The following is a 20676-nucleotide window of genomic DNA, read 5'->3' on the forward strand; positions in this document are numbered from 1 at the left end:
AGTTTAGTTCCTTTCAGAAATTGCCAAGTTCCCAGCGTAGAATTCTATTGAAGTTTAAAGGCAGGGCATTCAGAAAGAAACCTAAGTATGATTTATCTCTTAATATCAGTTAAAAATAAGGAAAAAATCAATATAATTGACATTTACTGTAATTATCTCAGTCAAGTATGTCTTAATTCAAAAATTATAAATTAAATACCACTTTGAACTTACAAGTTCCTAAAACAATAAAGGAAATTCACTATAGTTCTGGAATGGAGATAAAATTCTTCCAGTGATGAAACTTACCTTGCAAATCAATAAAACATCAAGTATAAGAATGTTGAAATGCACCATTTAGTTCCATAACCATAACTGACATTCAGCTTTCCTTGATATGTCATTAAACCTTTATTATTACTCAACGTTTAATTCTAATAGCTGTGCTTATACGGGACAAATGATTAACTTCACTATCTTCCTGAATATATCTTAGGCTATACTTTATAGCTGAACATATTAAAAACTTGTAAAATCAACTAATTGCCCATAAGAAAATAATTAATACTGATGCGCAACTTATCACCCACGGCAAAACCTCCTGTAACACATCCAGAATGAATGGTAACAAAAAAAAAAAAAATGGACAAAAAGGCTCACACTAAGCAAGAAAGTTCCATTAAAACCTTTCATACTAATCCAGGGACTCTGCTGTCCACATAAAGCTTTCACGGTAGTGACCTCTAGTGGACTGAAAACAGCTGAAAAACACATGAAGATAGTTAGGTATATAAACATCACTCAGGTCTGATGTGACCCTGACCTAAATATAACAGAAATATAGAAGATAATTGTCTTACTGGTCCCTTTTACAAGAAACTAAGAAGACTGCAGTCCTACTCTTAGCTGCAAAGAAATCTTACTCTCATGGTACAAACATTTAAGATGAAAAAACAACAAACAGCAAGACTAATAAAAAAGAACAACAATTACATCTGTCTTAAAGAAATCCAAGACAAGTATTTCAAGGAAGAATATTGTAAACATATGGTAGGTTCTGTAGATAGAGTCACAGGCTCAGATACCAGAATGAGACTACACAAGGAAGAAAAAGGGTACTGCTCTGCACTAACAGCTTAGAGGTTACAGTCCTTTCCTAACTTGCACAGACTAGTTCTCTTAAATACTCATCTGTAGACTCTCCAGGCTCTTGCTGCCCTGTTGCAAGTAAATGCCTAGCAAATATTTCATTAGGGGTCTTTACATAGTTTCTCCAGTGCAGTGATGGCGGTTTCAAAATCTGTGCTCTTTTCGATATGCTCACAGACATAGTGGCTTATGCAGTTCACTAGTGTACTGAGTGTGTCTGGCGGGTTAGGCCTTAATGCCGCCATTCCGTCGCTTCTGTAGAGCCGGCTTTAGCAGTTTCTCCATTGTTGAGCGGAATAAATTATTGTGAAACTGACAATAAATGGCTTGGCAGCCACTACCCAAGCTTTATTCAGTCCAAACATAATATGACCTGCAGGAAACAAAACCTCGTAGCACTATTGCAAAATAAATATAACCTCTCGCTAGTTCCAAAATAAAGTGCAGGAGATTGCGGCTTGTAAATATTACAAAGTAGTAATGTTCATACACTTCCCGAAACAGCCTAAAACACAAATAAAAGAGAGGAATATTATACTTAGTGTATGGAGCCGTCCAGGCGCCAATCCGTTTTGTAAACAAAACTTGAGTATGGCAACAAGCAATGACAAATGGACAAAAGTATATAAGTACAAATGACAAATGTACGAACATCTCGGTATATATTACAACAGTGGTGAAGCTTTGAAGCTTATTGGAAGCTGCAGTTCATGCGAAAACTTTCAAAGTAAGCTGTAAAACGCAAGTTTACAACAAATCAAAATACTGTTCGTCTTTTGTGCGATCTCTTATTGTGTATATTGCCTTTTTCGATATGCTTTTACACCTGAAGACATTTGATTCCAAGAAGTAATGAATGAAAACATTCCGTTTTAAGTTAGATTTACATAATCGCTGGTTATATACGAAATTTGACGTTTAACCAGTAAATTACGGTCCAAGAGTAGTAATTTAGTTCCACGCAAATGTATCCTACATATACCTGTGGAATCCAGACACTTATCTACACAAGAGCAAATATAAATATATCCTAACCATTAATAAATTGTTACTTTTTCTTTAAAATTTATATCTACGTGAATAAATACAAAGAATAAAATAGAAAGATGTAAAAGACCTACGAAGATATACTACCTAAAACTTACAAACACGTAGGTCATAGACAAATAAAAATTAATAGTCAATACCTACTGGGTACACGCTCCTAGACTACTCAATTAGTTGCCAAAATATGAGAACGTAAAAACTTCAGAAGCATAGAAGAAGAAATTTATTATATATACATCTAAAAAAATGCTTAGGACACGAAAGAAAAGGTTATTTACGAACGCTATTAATGGCAATTAAATGGGACCAAACGAATATACTATGTGAGAACCTTGAAAAATAACCAAGGATGCTGATGATAATGATCATAGATTAATTATATAAAAGATACTGTTCAAAGTCTCGTTTGTTTTGTAAGAGCCACGCTATCTGGACTCAGTTTATTTTCTGAATACCTTTGCAAGCGAAAGCCTTGAAATCTGAACCGAAACGAAGGAATGCAAGAAGGAAAAGAGTACCAGGATTCCTTGAGGCGTACCAGGTTTAGCGATAGCGCAAATTTACACTTTGCGCTAGATTTAGCAAAACTTCCTTCTCAGAAGTGAATTTTGCAAATGTATATTGACTTTTACACCACGGCGACTGAAAGATACACGCTATATATTTTATCTAAAATAAATCAGCTAAGCACTTACAGGCTTATCGACAATGCTAAAATCAAAACAATAACATTGCATGACAAAGTAGCGAGTTCTCGTATGAATTTCTAAAAACGAAATTTAGTGGTGGTATTTTGCATAATTTGAATGTAATAGAGCATAAATCATCCAAGTAATGTATTTCATATGCATATACTGGTAAATTTAAAAATTTAATGGCCATTGGGATACTTAGCAAAACCCGCTAACCAAATGTAGCTTTAAGTGCTCAAAGCGTTTGTAAACAACCATTGATTCCTCATCGGAACCACGAATTTAGCTCCCTACTTTTGTTGTTCCTTGTTACTGAAAGTAAGTATTTATTCGTATTTTGTTGGCTCATTAGGGTGCCCTGATGAACTGGTAGACACCAGCGTTTATTTATCACCTGATAAATAGCTGACTGGAGCAATTTGTGCTACGCTGAGAATGGGCTTAATGGCCTATACTAAGTTGTCCGGGAAGCTGTCAAATAAACGAGCCATTATGTCTCATATTATTTATCTCGTGTTTTATGTTAATTCTAACCGTTATTATTCATTCAGGCTGCTTTATTTTGCGTCGGCCTGCTTTAGATGGGGCTGGCTATATGCCAGCACGGGCTCTTGTTCCAGGGCAGCTTATAAGGCAGAGACAGACATTAGGCTTGTAACATGAAGGTAGCGAGTCATTGGTGTTATTATTTGGTCCATTCTTTGACTTATTTAAATCTTGGGATGGAAATAGAGAGAAAATGATAGGTATAGTTAGAAATTCATTTAGGTAAAACCATAGTCTACTACCACGGCTGGTTCCTGCCTGTCGACGACCTTGATATTTGCCAACTTTTGCTTATGTTTTTGTTTATGTTTATGCATTTTCTTTTTGTTTATGATATTGAAATCTTTCGTTTTATGATTTTACGTTCATCCCCGAGGGACTGGTACTAAACACTGCGCCCATTGTGCCAGTGAAATGATTGTCCCCGAACCAGAGGGGCACGTTAATATTCTTGGTATTTCTAAGTAAGAGCTCTGCATGGACTATTACCTTGGAAATTTATTTTCCCTATACTTTCAATGTCGCTGATGAAGGAGGTGGCGACGTTTATTGTCAGTCATTTATTATTAACCTCATATCTACCCAACATGGTTGGGGACCCTTTGGGAATGCGGGATTTTGGAAACGTTGGGAGAAAGACCGGACTTCCATGTTGTTGTGGAATGCAAGTCATCAGGGAGCCGTATGTTTAAGAAGGGACTGGCTAAGGAAACCTATTATAAAAGGAACTATACTAACCTAACGTACCCTAACCTAACCTAACCTAGCAGGTCTGTTACTTAGTCGGGGGCTCCACCCCCTGGACCTTCCAGTAAAGGAAACGCCACTTTTTAACAAGAGCTTCTCTGTAACACTGCGCATGAGCGATAGTACTCCAGGATGGCCAGAATACAACTCGTGAGGTTAACTGCAGGTTAATTACAGTCAATTGACAAAAAATAACAGTAAATTCTTGATAAGCAACCAAAATACTGTAGGAAAATTCAGTTTCCAAAGCAATACCCAATGCGGAGCTATTGCTTAGTTCTACCATCATTGGTGTAATTATTTGGTACATTCTTCACTTTATTTAAATCTTGGGCTAAAAAAAAAAAGACAGGTATAACCTAGTTACAAATCCTTTTAGGTAAAACTGAAGACTACTACCATGGCTGGTTCCTGCCTATTGATTACCTTAATTACCTTAATATTTATTGTCTTTTGCTTATGTTTTTATTTTGTTGATGCCTTTTCTTTTTGTTTATGATATTTACAGTCTTTTTGTTTTATGTTTTTACGTTCATCCCCAAGGGGCTGGTACTAAACACAGCGCCCATTTTCCCAGTGAACTGATTGTTACTGAGCCAGAGGGGCATATTAGTATTCTTCCGTTTTACCCCCTTTTAAACCACCTGGTGCTTATCAGATAAAGAATGTTGTAGTAACAAGTCCCAGTAAGTTAGGCTAAAGGGCACAGAAATTGCAAGAAAATTTGGTATTTACAAAAATACCTCAGATCAAATTAAGGTTTTTATGCTGTGCTCAGACGTCTCATTTATATGTATGATATAAAAATCATATTGAAATTTTTTGCAAATTTACTGTTACTGAGATACCTAACGTCTTTTGTTTATGTTTTAATATGCATTCCCTTAGGGCTGGTACAGCATTAAACAAGGTGCTTATGAGAGTGATTTTGGTATTAAAATAAAAGTAAAACTGAACCTACTACCGCATCCCTCTTATTCTGCAACTATCAGTTTACTTGCAAATTTGGCACCATGTTTAGTACCAGCCCCTTGGGGATTAGCATAAAAACATAAAGAAAAAGATGGTTAATATCCTAAACACATGCAAAAATTATAAACACAAACAAAAACATATTGCAGTTGGCGACTGGTGGGGACCAGGGTGCGTACAGTAGTAGTCTTCAGTTTTACAAAAATAAAAATTTACTAGAATCTTGAACAAAAAACAAATATTTTTTCCCCCTCTCTTATATCCAACAAAAATGTGGGACCCTAGTGGAACTGGGGTTTAGTGGGAGTAAACCAGAATTGAATACAGTGCACAGGGCAGGAAGGTAGGAAATATATAAATCACAACAAAATCAGTCAAAATAATGTATAGTTCATGTGTGTCAAGAGTAAAACTTCTTAGAAAATGAAGGAAAACTGTAGCAAGGGTAAGGACAAACATCCTGTTCACTCTACTTTACCTGACTTTGCTGTTATTGCTCACAACACAGGCAGGCTGATGCTGCAAACAGTGTGTTGTTTTCTAGTATCATGTTTAATACAGTACCACTGTACTCAGTTTGCTAGGAATTTTATTTTGGCTAGAACTAAAATGTGGCATAGTTTACCTAGTGCAATTGTTGAGATCTTCTGATCTCCAGATGTTTAAGCAAGGAGGAAATTCATTTCTGCTTTCTGCTGCCATCTCCAGAATTCAGGTGTATTGGTTTTTATGTTCTTTTTCCTCATATTTATTTATCATTTGTTGCTAGTCAGTTGACTCAGTCCATAAGGGTTTTCAGCTAAAGATTTAAAGAGAGAAAATATAGAGATGCATCCTAACCTAATCTAGGATGCTAGGCCTTTATCAGACTGGAACATTGCTTACCATGTATTCCTTCAATCTAATCTTACTTACAGTTGTTTTGGATTTTGTGGACCTTTTTGAAGGGGCAGATTATTACCAATAAGGCATACAAGCAGTAGGATTGTTTTTACAATCAACAGTCTGTGAAAGAATACCATAAAAAACTCAGCCATGTACAACTACTTTTTGTTCCTACACAAATACAAACTTCCGTTCTTTACACATGAATTTAGCTTGCAAATGCGAGCTGGAATGGCCATTCAAACTTATTAAAAAATAAATTGACTGCTTTGGAAAGCCCTCTCCCACGTTTCCTATGACCTGTGGTCTGATTGTCAATTTGGGTTGATGACCACCCATGGCCTTGCTCACCAGGTGGAGGTCTTGCCTTTACTAGATAGAGCAAGGGTGCCAGGAATTGGTCACCTTTTTCCCCAACTTCTTTGGAGGTGTCCGAGATGCGAGGGTTGGATAAGCGTTGGGGCTATGGTAGGAAGCGTTCTGAGCTTTTTCCCAAGGAAACATGTACCAATAACAGTCTTAGAACTGAACGGGTTGTACACTTAAGTATGGAATGTTCCCATGGGGGTTTTGGATGGGCCTCCTCCTCTTGCTGTAGGGGTGTCTCAGTTTTTCGCACCTGGAATGGACCCACAGGTCCTGTACACCAAGATTCAAACAGCGAGGTGGAGGGGCTGGTTTTTCTAGTGGTTGTCAAGCTTGGCTGCGAGCCGGATGGCCTTGGGGAAGGACCTGGGCATTACCTGCAGATTTTTCCCTGCCATTGAGAGGGCTTAGGCCTTCACTCAGTTGCCTCGGTCATGACTTATTAGTAGTGTGTTGAGACATATGAATTCATCTGTATTTGTACAGGGAATTCATGTAGAGCCAATTCAGCCTGCTTGGTTCTTTCTGTGCCCCTGACCTGTCAAAAGAACTCTTAATCTTGGCCAGTGCCTAACCGAACTATAGGTACTCAGTTTTCTTTTTTGGCTTTTTTCTAGTCTGTAGCTAGACTCTCTCTCTCTCTCTCTCTCACACATGTAAAGGTAACAGCATATTTTAGGTGGTCTTTGTGTGGGATCTTTGATCCTTCGCTTTAGAAATGTGGCACCTTGTACAAGGAAGGTGGCCTGAAGGAGGAAGCTATATTCAAGAAGCTTTTGTCTTTGGGGGTTAGTCTTTGTTGACTATCTGGCCCACTGGATAACTGCCTGTGAGCTGTTTTGTTTGTTGGGGAACGGGATACAGTGTTGTCTCGAGTCCCTGGACAAATTTTGGCACTGAAAGTTGGTCTGCCTCTGTGGTCTACTTTGATCCTTCTGGATTGAAGTAGAGGCTGTGGCAAGGTCAGTGCAGTTTAGTTTGTGCAATTCATTTCTTTCTAGCATTTATATTGAAGGCATTTGTAAAACTGTGAATTATATACAGATTGACATTGTTTCTAAATTTTAACACATTTTCCAAGATTATCAACCATAAGTAATGTACGTAAATGAACTACAGACCTGTAAATGTCTTTACTCTGAAATATTTAAAATGCTGTAGAGGAAGGCTTTAAGATTCATATAAAAAAAGTGTGTAGAATATCAAAATTTATTATGATCCAATAATTGGGTATATATTTTTTTTCAGAATCGACATGAGTTACAACCGTGGCCGAGGATTTGGGTTTGGTGGTTTTTCAATAGCTAAGAAGCAGGACATTACACCTCCACCTCCCAATGCCACACTCAGCAAACATGGTTATCACACCATGACTGCTATCAGCCAGAATGCAATATCTGGAGGTTGCGGATATGGTCAGCCACGCAAACGACCGAGAGATGAGGATGAGTGAGTATTTTTCATTAATGATAACTTTTTGGTACAGAAGTCAGTGTAGTAAATTGTAGTCCATTCTGTAATTACAGTAGTTTATTGTTTAGTTACTCAGGGAAAGAAAAGATGCAGATTTTGTATTATTGTCTATATTATCAAGCTATATTGCATTACACTAGTTTGGATTTCACTACATTAATTTGTGAAATGTACAGATTCTTTGATACAGAACTAATGTGCAGCATGTCTTACAATTTTTCCAGAAGGAAATAAATCTTTTATTGTATTTGTTCCTACGGAAATGCAAACCATTGCTTTTTAGAAGGGAGTATCCTTCAGTCATTGCTGGGATCAGTCATTGAAAATACAGTAACGAGGCAGTTAATAGTTGGAGGTGAGGGTTGAGTGGGGGATTATATCTCTCTTACCAACCATCACACTTACATTTCTTTTGGCTGCCATAGAGAACAGATGCTCTGTGAGTCTCTGATCACCCATGCTGCCTTTAAACCTTCAGCTTCAAAGGCAGCTTCTGCTCTGCTCAATTTGTTCACAACCAGGTTGAGCAGAAAATTTAAGGTTGTCTGCTCTTCATCTCCAGATCCCTGGGCAGTGGCGGAAGATGGTTTTACTTGGTGCAATCTGGCTGTGTTATACGTTTCCACTGTTCAGACTTCTTTGCAGGATTATGAACAGTGTGTTTATAATCCCCAGTCTTCGCAGGAGGCTGTAGCTCCTCGTCAGACTGAGTGGTATCCCAATCTGCTGTCTTTCCATCCTTACCCCTCTTCCTGTTGCATCATCTAGGCCGAATAACATGCTGGAGTCAGACAAGATATAGATGGGCATACATAAGGCATGTTGTACTAGTCCCTGTGACTGGGATGAATCGCCCTCGTCATCTGTCTCATAACAAGGGGATGAGGTGCTTGATAGAGTTTAGCCCTGATCCCATTACTGTACTTGGCATTAGCCAGAACTAGACTGCCTTCCAGCTTGTAGTCTCTTAGGCGAGATGTCTTGGTCTCCTTTCAGGAGTACACTTTGGTATTGTAGAGCACTTGGGCCCAGGGTCCTACTGCTTTGGCCAACCATTCTGCCAGATTGGTAGGAGGTTACAGAAGTCATAGCATCCCCTGCTTGCAAGTCAACCAGGAGCATGTCTTCCTTGGTGGCTTTCAAAACAACTGATTCCATCTTGAGCTGAAGGATACTTGTTAATAAAAGACTCTTGTTTGTATACTGTACTAGAAAAAATAATTAATTTTAAAATTTATTTTTCAACTACGAATGCTAGCTGTTAGATTGTTCATTCATATTTAGATTGAATTTCTCATTTTAAAGCTTGCCATGTTCTCAGGTATTTTGATGATGAAGATGAAAGTTTAGATGGGGCTTATCAGCCAGCACCCGGCAGTCCAGGTCCACAGAAAAATGATGCAGATGACTCAGATGAAGACCCACTAGATGCATTTATGGCTGGCATTGAGCAAGAGGTTTGTTGATGAGTTGTTTAGGTCATATTTTCCCCTCTCTATTCTGTAATTAAAGAGAGCAGTTTTCTGTAGTATCTTAGTTATAATTTTACATTTTGATTGTACTGTTATTGTAAGCTGAATTAACACTATGTACTTTATTTTTAATTTAGTAAAAAATAAGATTCAAATTTTGATTAATCTCAGTATCAGACTGACCAGATCAGTTTAATGTTTAGAAAAAGGACAATTTTTCATGTAGAATAGTTTGCCTTTGTAAAGGTTACATTAAAAGAACTAAATTTGTTAATGGAAAAAGTTTGTTTTTACCAAGTCATAGGCTTCTGTCGAGTGCTTCCTTTGAGAACCCAGTATGGTACCATATTTTGGTAGATACCCTGAAGTAGACTGTCAGTAAAATAATATGATGTAGAAATCTATTTTATGTAAAGGAAATATTTTAAATGGATATAGTGAGCTACAGTATTTACTGGTAATTTCAGATGCAGTGCAGTAGGTTATCATAAGATAAAAGAAAATATGCTGTGGCTGATAGCAGTTGCATTTAGCGTACTTCAGTTCATTGAGAGAGGTATTGACCTACTTGTTTAACCTTGCGAATATTTGACAGGTAAAAAGAACCAAAACTAAAGGTGCTGAGGAGAAAAAGGAAATGAAAGGAGTTCGAGATGACATTGATGGCGAGGACGACGAAGAATCATATTACAGATATATTCAAGAAAATCCAAATGCAGGAAGGTAAAAACCAAGAGAAATGTCTTATTGATATACTGTAATGCACTACCTTTGACCTCTGTTAACTGCCAATTTATTGGATTAATTATATCTTTTTGTGATGTGTGAGTGGTAGCAATGGCTTTTTCTGGTACATTCAAAATTATAGGGTAATGTTAACTGATAAACTTATTTTTGAACTGTTATTTGTTACTTTATCTACAGAATTTGAATTGCTTAGCTCAACAGATGATGATAATCTCCATTTGTGGCTGGATTTTTGAGTTGCAGGATGTTTTCTTGCATATTGAAATCAAAGCCCTGTTAGATGATGTCATATTTTGTCACAGAATTTCTTGAATGTCTCCCATTCATGTGGGTGTTGAAGTATACTTATTTAACTTATTTACAGGCAACAAGAAGAGAGCGATGATGAAATTGAATACGACGAAGATGGCAATCCCATAGCACCAAAGAAACCCAAATATATTGACCCTCTCCCTCCGATTGATCATTCAAATATAACTTACTCTGAATTTACGAAAAACTTTTATCAGGAGCATGAAGACATAGCTGCGCTTTCACCTAGTCAGGCACAAGATTTAAGAATAAAACTGGGAATAAAGGTGCGTATATATCTTTTCAGCGAAGCATTCATTGTTCCGTTTGTTCATACTTGGTAAATATTAAGATTTTAGGTTAGTTTTGTTCCTGTGAATTCTTTATGGTGTCGTTTTTTGATTCTGAATACAATATTCATATTATTTTATGGAATGTGAAAATAACAATCTGCAGGAGATTATATTTGTGAGTTTCAGAGTGCAGAGTACAGGTATTATTATTTTGAATACTGTATATTTTTCCTGTTAACCATTATAGAATACAAATTATGTATTCTCTGTTGCTGTATTTTCAGGTAACTGGTTTTGATGCACCAAAGCCTGTCACAAGCTTTGGTCATTTTGGTTTCGATGAGGCCCTCATGAAGGCCATTCGTAAATCTGAGTACACACAGCCCACCCCAATCCAGTCACAGGCTGTGCCCATTGCTCTGAGTGGACGAGATGCTATCGGCATTGCTAAAACTGGCAGCGGTAAAACTGCAGCTTTTATATGGCCAATGTTAGTTCATATAATGGATCAGAGGGAATTGGCACCTGACGAAGGGCCTATTGGACTTATTCTTGCTCCTACTCGTGAGTTGGCACAGCAGATTTATACTGAAGCACGGAGATTTGGAAAAGTGTACAACATTCAGGTATGTAAAGGTTGTCTGTACAGGTTATGGTTGTTAGACAGTTTTATTTTTTGAGTAACTAGTTTTGGAATTGTCAGACAGTAAAAACAGTCATAGAAGTATGTTTAACGTTTAAAAAATTGTTCATACAAATCTAGTACAGTAATCATAAGAGGCCTAAATCTGTACAGGTCTTATCCCATTGCCTCATTATCCAATAAAGACCACATCTACTCTGCCACAGCAATCTATATAAGGATGAACTTCTCCTAGGTTAAAATGGACTTTTTTAGGCCATTGTCAGTGAAAAGTGCTCAAATATTCTCGCTGCTCACGCAAGTCATATATCTCCTCACTCGTATGTGCCGCAGCATACTTTTCACTCGCTGGGATAATGTTAATGAGGTCTCCACATCTTTGGAGCTGTTAGGTAAAATGGACTCAGGTTATGAATTGTTGTTTTGTGCCACACTCATATCAAGGGCACTGTTTTTAAGGTCATCTCTGATATAATGCTGCGCTGTTTCATGAAGTTCAATTATTGACAAGCAACTTACTGTCATTCTTTACCAGGAACTCTTTGCTTCATCATTTTTGAAAAGAGGCTATGCCATTTAGTGCTGCAGATTGCATGAAAGTTCATTTTCACCTTGCTTTTTAGTGCTAAGGTATCAGTCTTAACTATTGTACATTGTTGCAGGTTGTATGTGCGTACGGTGGTGGTAGTAAGTGGGAACAAAGTAAGGCTTTAGAAGCTGGAGCAGAAATTGTAGTAGCCACACCAGGCCGCATGATTGACATGATTAAGATGAAGGCCACCAATCTTCAGCGAGTAACCTTCCTGGTTCTTGATGAAGCAGATCGCATGTTTGACATGGGTTTCGAACCACAGGTGGGTAGTGGATTGTGATTTGCAAAATGTGCTAGTGAAAATTGTTGAAGCATTAGTACTCTGTCAATGCAAATGTGTTATTTGTTTTCATCTTTAATTATTGTAATGTTTAAAATGGATGATAAGTGTATCTGGAATATGTTTTAACTGGAATGAAAGTTAGGTTTTTTTTAGTTTACCTGATTCAGTTTCTGTTTCTTTCATTTTATTTGGCCGTAAATAGCACATGATCAATCATTTGTACAAAAAACAGTCAAACAATAGTGCAAATGATGAAGAGATTGTTTCACTACAGGCTGTGTTTAGTTGGTGGAGGTTTATTTATTTGGTTTTTTCATCTGCCATTTTGAAAGTCACCTGAAGTCTTTGATTCAAATCCTATTGCTGCTGTTGTAGTAGGATTGTGCAGTTAGTTTGATTTCTCAGTTTCAGTTTATGCCTTTGCAGAGGCGTTATGTGAATTATAGTTATTTTATGCTAACTCTCATTTTATTCAATTTGTTTCTTTAGTGTTATGTATTTACGAACATTCACAGGTCAGTCATTCCATTATGCCAGATAAAATAAGAAAGTAAAAATAAAAGATAAAATTGTTGATAGGAATTTAGTTGCTGTGCAACATGCATAACTTAGGCATTGACTGTTTTTCACTTTTAACTTCTACAGGTGAGATCTATATGTGACCATGTTCGACCAGATCGCCAGACGTTGCTCTTCTCAGCCACATTCAAGAGAAAAGTGGAGAAACTAGCAAGAGACGTTTTAATTGATCCTGTTCGTGTTGTCCAAGGAGAACTTGGGGAAGCAAACCAAGATGTCACACAGGTAGCAAGAATACATTCCTTCAAGTTTCATGATTGTTGCCCTTGATTTTGAGGGAATTACTGTACATTACTCTTAACCCCTAGATGTGTTATGGCATCTAGCATTCCATATGCAGGCAACAAAAGGGTGCTATGACGTTTTTAGCTTTGTTGTAATAGTTTCGTGGTCTTTTGTTTACTTTTTACAGTCTTCTGGTTCTTGTCATTCACATGATCCATATTCAGCCGTCAGTATTCCCCTAAAGGATTACAACCAGTGGTCTCCCTTATGTGGTGCGATGTTGGCATTACTAGAGATTATATGCAACCTCTCTCTCTCTCTCTCTCTCTCTCTCTCTCTCTCTCTCTCTGTCCAGTTTTCAGGCCTTGTTGATGAAGCCTGTGTCCCAACTCCCAACCATGTGAGAATCTTGAACTGTGCCTCATTAAAACAGTTAAACTGTTCAGTAATAATAACTATCATCAGAATTCATATAGAAAACATTGACATAATCTTTTTTTCAGATCGTGAAGGTCATGTCTGTTGGAGGTCACAAGTGGAGCTGGCTTCTGCAGCACCTTGTAGAGTTTATGTCATCCGGGTCCGTTCTCATTTTTGTTACGAAGAAAGCCAACGCTGAGGAACTCAGCAAGAACCTGAACGTCAAGGAATACGAAGCCCTTCTTCTGCATGGTGATATGAGCCAGTTCGAGAGAAACGAAGTCATCACAGCTTTTAAGAAGAAAGACAAGCCCATTTTGGTTGCCACTGATGTAGCTGCGCGTGGTCTGGACATTCCTCACATAAGAACAGTCATTAATTTTGATGTTGCCCGGGATATTGACACTCACACTCACAGAATTGGTCGAACAGGTAGTATTTCTCAGAAAAGTATTGTATTTGAAAGTATCTTGAATTCATTGATGAGGGAGGATACTTTATGGTATTATATAATTGTCAAGTTATATTTTCTTTTCTCTTTTTTTTTTTTTTTAGCAAATGCTTCCATCAAAGTACAGTGAATGAGTTCAGATAATATGTATAAAAAAAGTCAGTCCCTTAATATTTTATTTTATTTGAAGGTCGTGCTGGAGAAAAGGGTACTGCTTTCACCCTCGTTACTGAAAAGGACAAAGAATTTGCAGGGCACCTCGTACGAAATTTGGAAGGTGCTGCACAAGAAGTTCCTTCAGAATTGTTGGAGTTGGCCATGCAGAGCTCATGGTTTCGCAAATCTCGTTTCAAGCAAGGAAAAGCCAAAGCTTTGGGTGGAAGAGGCCTGGGCTTTAGAGAACGTCCTGGACTTGGTTCTCTACCTACTACAGAAGGTTCAGGTATGTCTTTTATGAATAATGTTGGAGTTGTTTTAGAAAGGAGAGGAGCTTGGACAGTCGCGTAGGAAGAGACTAGATGGAATAAATGAAAAGTTAAAGCCAGGAAACAATATGGATGTGGCCAGAAGGACACTGCAAAGAACATTAGTACCGTATAGTTTGCCATGCAAAGCCAACTGTAGCTTTTAGCCCCATAGAAGTATATCATTGAGAAAATATAGTATATCAGAAATGTAAGTTCATTTTTCTCCTAAATGTGACAGGTAAATTTTCTCTGTAGTGTGAAATACTTTGTTTTCTCTGTATGCAAGATACTGAACTAAAATTTTTATTCTTCCATACTATCAACAGAGAGCAACAATAGCAATAGCAGAAACATTAACGTTGGTCCGGCTGGTCAGGCGTATGGAGGAGGTGACCCAAGCACAACAGGACCGGCGACGAATCGTCTCGCTGCCATGAAGGCAGCTTTCCAGTCCCAGTATAGGAATCAGGTACGTCAACAACTGTTTATGCTGACTTTGCAGTTTATGCAGAATTTACTGAAAGCCTTTCTCTCCGTCTCATATGTTAGAACTTTACATATGCTGTTTGAATTTATGTTAATTTTTTCTTGTTTCAGTTCACTGCAGCCAGCCCCGATACATCTTGGACAACGGGCGTGGAGAACAAGTCGCAGCAGGTGCAGCAAGTTCTACCCCCTGGCAAGGAGCGCAGGAGAAAATCCAGATGGGACGATTAGGTTCTTGCTGTTGTACAGATTTTAATGTGTAGATATTAGACATCAGACTTTCTCTCCAAGTTTCATAGTGTATAATTTAGCGATAGGTATGAAGATATAAGCTTTCTATTAGCCCTACCTAGATTTTTCACCATTTTCATCGTCATCGTCTGAACAAGTGACACGTCAAGAGTGAGTTTTTCTGTGACGTACAGTACAACAAAATACCATAGAACCTTAACCGTAAGGTTAGTGCTTATGTTGTTTTCCCTCTCATTTCATAAATGCTCATTGTGCAGTTATTTGCAGAGTAATGACTTCGCCTCATTAGTGCATTCTTCTTTCACCTGATTGTAGTTACTACTGTGAAACTGACTCGAGAACTTAGGGAAAAGTAATATGTATACTAAGGAAATTTTCAGTATCGTTTTATTTTGGGTCAGGAGATTTTATGGCCTTTTCATTTCATTGTGGTCATTATTGATATTCCCTCAGTTTGCTTCTCTGCATAACCTCATAACTCGTATCCTCTTTCGAACTTATGGTATCTTTGTTGTTGTTTATCCTGGTTTGCCCTTCATAGTAAGAAATGTTATAAGAAAGTTGAATTCTGTCTTGGGTTACTGTTTTAAAACGAAACCATCTAAAAAGGTCTTGACACGTTAGTTATGATGCAAGTAACAGGTGCAGAGCGAGTTAAAATCTTGGCAATTTGTTACTTTGCCAAACATTTTTATCATACTTATTTGGTTTTTATTTTGATATCTGTATTTTCAGAGTTGATATATGGACCTGAATAATCATGTTGAAACGTCCATTCATATGCTTTCGTAAAGAACGTTCAACAGTATTTTAAGATTAGGAGGATGCACATCATGAATAGTTGAAGTTCAAAGAGAGATGAGTGAGTCCTCTATCCTGTTTGTATTTTTGGAGCTATTTTGACAGATTGACATTCAGTTTGGACTTTGAGGATGACCGCTAACTTGTACTGTAACTGAATATAGGAACAAAGTACACTTTGATATTTGAAGTAGAAAAAAGATATGCACTGGAATTTAATGTTGAGGACAAGGATATGTAATCTTGGAGGAGGTTTTATGTTTTGAGAGAATATCAGCCTGAACATTTAGCATTGCTGACGAACGTTACTTTTCAAAAGTAAGGTCACACTTAAATGTTTGGGCATGTATCCCAAGGCTGCTTTAGCACATTGGGATCTGGTTCTGTAAGACTGGCTATTGGCCTCTTCCATTTCAGGTCTTACACTTTCCTCATATATATTTTGTCTGTATGCATATCTGGTGAGATTAAGTTCGTGTTTTTCATATTGAAAAACTAAATTTTAAACTTATATGCCACTTCCATTTAAAGTTAAATACAAGTGTAAACGTTGAGATATTTTATTGGCCATAGAATTAAATGAAGTATTTCATATTTTTGTATGTTAAATATTAAGAGGTTTGCCCTTATGTAACAAGTAAATATCTCAGATTGTTTTCCGTCACTAATTCTGATACTCAGAATCATCACTAGGTTTAAAGGTAGATCCAGTACCTTTAACAAATTTTTATAGTTATTCTTCTATTTTGCGATGTTTTATCAAGCGATTTTGACATCCTTCACGGGAAGTCAAAGTTGTGTAAGACCTGCTGTTTCTTACGAAATGTGAGCAAGATGATAACATGAAGGCATTTCATGCAAGTTTGTTCAAATCAGTGCAAGATGCAGTTGCTAAACAGACTTTTACATACCTCATACTGTTTTCCTAATTCATTTAAGTCATTCATTTCATGTACCCTTTTTCTTTCTTCATAGTTCACAGTCCAACTTCAGCTTTCAGGCTTGACTTTTCACCTCTTATTTTGGAGTGAATCTATTGTGCGTGCATACAAGGGTCAATAAATTTGACAGTTGTCAGATTTTTCTATTATGATAGTGTTGAATTCATATACTATATTACATAAACATTATTGTGTATCTTTTAGTTGTTGAAATTTCATGATTTATATATCACTCATTATTATTTTACTGATATTAACCTCATTTACCATGATATGAATAATTACGTGTTACAGTGTTTTGTAGTAAGGTACCCCATTTAATGACTGATCAAGTTACAGCATCTTTCTTATGACCTATAAAACATTACATTATGCCATTAATATCATGTCCAGATCACCAGAGACTAAAGTTTGCCGCACCTCTTTCCCTCCTATCACTAGGGGTCATCCATGCATGACGCTGCATGTACCTGTAGGCAATAAACAAGTCAGTGAGTGGTTCTCGAGTGTTTCCCTTGCTTGTTGTATCATGTCTGTAACCAAAAAGGTGGTATCTGGCATCAGAACTTTCTTACAATTGGCCTGAAAAGAACAGGGACCAAGTAACATCAGAAAGTGGTGCACGTTTTACAGACACCATCAAGGTAAAGCTATTGGTACCACCATATTGCATTTTAACTTACACAGTGGGGAATCCATCAGACAAGTTTTCAAGGATGTGAATAACATTGAAATGACCCTATGTTCAGGTCTGTGTGCTTTCGTGATTTCCTCGCCTGCTTTAGTTACTCTTTTGTGCACTGCCCTCGACTGGTGTACAGTGTACTTTAATCAGTGTGATATATTCATGCTTAGTGTTTTTGCCCATATTGCAATAACTGGCAATACTTTTGTTTGATGTGTCTAACACAATGTCCTGTCTAGGATCTAATATTTTACTTTATTACTGTAAGTATTTCCTTTATTTCATTGATTTTCCTATTGATAGATAACAGTTTTAAAGAGGTTTAGAGTTTTTAGAGAAAGTTTTGCATTTCGGAAATCTATAACTTAGAAGTGCAAGCCAAGAAAAGTGTGGTAGACAAATAGTTTTGTTGCTGGATGTACTGACTGTTTTCAAAGCTGAAAGTATGGTTTTTGAAAAGAGAAATAGTTTTATGGGATTCCTAAAACTTGCTGATCATTAGGAAAGGAAGACTAAATTACTCTTATTATTTCTACTTTGTTTCTTGTAATCATATCTCATAAGAGCATGCTTTTCTGTCCCAACCTCATTACATGACTGAGGACTACCGCGTTAAAGTTATTGTCAGCCAAACGTGTAAATTCTGTACACAGTAGTTGTTAGTAGGTAGTGTGAGATAGATTTGCTTTCTGTAAAACTGTACCTCTCTCATTTATTTACTTGTATATTCTGTAGGTGTTTGTACATAGGAAACAAGCTGTAGGTGTACATATGGCTATCTTGTCAGTGTTCGACAAGAAAGAGAACCTTGTGTCAAGGAGATGATTGAATGCTAACTGGTTAGTTTGCTGAATAATTTACTAGGAGGATAATAGACTGCCCCTTTTTAGGTTTGCTGAGAATAGTCTCAGTGGTTGTGGTCATGCTTCTAGCAGTGTTTGACAGCTAAATTGAAGAGGTTAATAAAATGTAAAGTTAATGAGAAGAGACTAAAAATCAGTGACAGAAGATATCAAACTAAGAATTTCCAGCTTTGACCAATTGATGAGTGTTGGATGGCAGTTGTAAAGCAGTGATTAGATACAAGTCTTTATAAGTGTTAATAAAAGCTGAGGTTAGTAAATAAAAGCTGAGGTTAATGCTGAGAGTAGTAGGCTTTCATGTTGATTGAGGACAGATAGACAGTAGCCCGTATTAGCAAAAAATTCCTTTCATATGCTAGCTGAGACACCACACGTGCACGCTGCCTTTGACTGCCTGTAATGCCAGCCAACTAACCAGTTACCTTTCAGTTACTGTTCCTTGTTTCATGCTTCATTCCCTTTTATTTTTGGCAAGAAGACCATACCCAAAACCTGTGTTGATTGCTATGAAATATTCAAAACATCCACCTTAGATAGCTAAGAAACTTAATGCTGGATTTACATAGAAATGGGGTTGACTACGTAGATGTATTTATATGTAGCAAAAGAACCATCTGTCGAAGGTTGGTTGCTCAAATAAATCTTACATATGTTTATATATCTTAGAAAACCAAAGTTTGTTGCCATAGCATTTGTAAAGTTAATCTGCATATTGTTATATCATTCCCTTTCCATCAAGTTCAAGAAGCAAAATGTCAGTGGACTTGCCAAAAATCTGTAAATAACAATAAATTAAGTTTTCTGCTCAATAAAATGGAATAACAGTGTAAAAGTATTTTTATGGTTTTCCATTGTAATTTACATTTTGCATTATCACGAGTAATGTTAATTGCATCAATTATTGGAACTAAATCCCTTGGTGTGTGGAGTAGTACAGGCAGTCCCTGGTTTACGACGGGTCCGGCTTACAACGTTCCGAGGTTACGACGCTTTTCAAATGTATTCATCAGAAATTATTTCCCGGTTTACGACGCATGTTCCAGGGTTACGACGCGTTGTACGCTGATCCGATGGAAGAAATATGGCTCCAAAATGACAGAATAATCAAAATTTGGAGGTGTTTTTTATGAAAAACTCAATAAAAATGCAGTTTACATCATTTTCAATACACTCAGAGCATTAAAAGTAAGGTTTTCTTTGGATTTTTGACGATTTTCAACGATTTTTCGGTTCACGACGATTTTCGGTTTACGACGCGGCGTAAAAACAGAACCGCCGTTGTAAACCGGGGACTGCCTGTATGTATTTTAATTAAGCGTTTTGAGTTATAATTTCAACCAATTGGAAAATGGCTTTGAAAAGTGTCTTTTCAAGAAAAATCTTGCAGAATCTATAATATTATCAGATATATTTATTTAGTAGTTGAGTTTTGGAAAGTATTATATCTGAGACATATTGGGCTTGTTAAAATCCTACCATAGCAAATATATTATATAATGACATTGGCATAAATGTGTCCATTTTCTCTCTCCACAAAATGAATGTTACTTTATGGAAGATCTGGTAAAAAATTAATTTGTATACTCATAGTGAAATGGAATTCAGTATACAGTACTTGAAGTATATTTTGCCATTTCGCTTACTGTAGAATTTAAAAGGATAGCATCGAATATAAGTATTAGTGGAGTTTTTATATTTTGTACAAATTTTTGTACAAGTTTCTGCTGACATAATTTGTTTTAATTGCAATCCCGTTACTTATAATTTAACCCAGTTTTGTGGTCAGTGCAATGCCAGACACTTCAGTCTTCATTTTAACAAATGCAAGCAGCCAATAGGCAGCTCTGGACATTCATACGCTTTACATATCCCTGAATCCCCAATAGCTAATTGCCTCACCTTTTGTATGGTTGCTGAACTCTCCACAATTTATGAATTCCTTAGATTTTCTAAGGAATGATGTCAGATGCCAAGACCAACTAGCAGGACCTCTGGTTGGAGCAGTGGACGTTTGACCAGTTGCTTCCTTACCAACAGAGTAGTACTGCTTTTGGCCAAGAAGAGTCCAGCCACGTCAATGAGGTCTTCATCTTCATCGAAATGAAAACCCACTACTGTATACGTGTCATTCACAGATGACTGGAAACCCCCAAAAGGACCAAGAGAGCACGCTGCCCACGGTGTAGGACTAGGGAAATGCTGGTAAGCCATACAGCAGCCTTCGATGTGCCTGGCTCTCAAATCTAAGATCCAGATTTGAGAAGGTCCACCTCATGGTTGCTGTTGATGGCTGCAACTTTGCAGGTGCCCTCAAGGCCCAACAGGATGA

The 20676-nt window shown here is 37.2% G+C and overlaps 1 protein-coding gene across 1 annotated transcript; it reads left to right on the plus strand.

The window, feature by feature from the left end:
* The first annotated feature begins 3088 nt into the window (after nucleotides 1-3088).
* LOC136854946 (ATP-dependent RNA helicase DDX42) lies at nucleotides 3089-19179 on the plus strand. Its single transcript, XM_067131542.1, has 12 exons — nucleotides 3089-3185; nucleotides 7632-7832; nucleotides 9178-9313; nucleotides 9924-10051; nucleotides 10440-10653; nucleotides 10944-11285; nucleotides 11965-12156; nucleotides 12823-12981; nucleotides 13485-13833; nucleotides 14043-14294; nucleotides 14646-14788; nucleotides 14917-19179. The coding sequence occupies exons 2-12, from the start codon at nucleotides 7639-7641 to the stop codon at nucleotides 15034-15036; spliced, it is 2229 nt and encodes a 742-aa protein (XP_066987643.1). The 5' UTR covers nucleotides 3089-3185; nucleotides 7632-7638; the 3' UTR covers nucleotides 15037-19179.
* Nucleotides 19180-20676: the final 1497 nt, after the last annotated feature.

This window comes from Macrobrachium rosenbergii, chromosome 30 (genome assembly GCF_040412425.1).
Source record: "Macrobrachium rosenbergii isolate ZJJX-2024 chromosome 30, ASM4041242v1, whole genome shotgun sequence".
NCBI classification, from domain to species: domain Eukaryota; kingdom Metazoa; phylum Arthropoda; class Malacostraca; order Decapoda; family Palaemonidae; genus Macrobrachium; species Macrobrachium rosenbergii.

Excerpts from the sequence above, each read along its gene's own strand:
- LOC136854946 (XM_067131542.1), top strand. The coding sequence starts at position 7,639 with ATGAGTTACAACCGTGGCCGAGGATTTGGGTTTGGTGGTTTTTCAATA. Across the intron at positions 10,654-10,943 it reads GAATAAAACTGGGAATAAAG|GTAACTGGTTTTGATGCACC; the intron begins GTGCGTATATAT and ends CTGTATTTTCAG. Across the intron at positions 14,789-14,916 it reads AGTCCCAGTATAGGAATCAG|TTCACTGCAGCCAGCCCCGA; the intron begins GTACGTCAACAA and ends TTCTTGTTTCAG.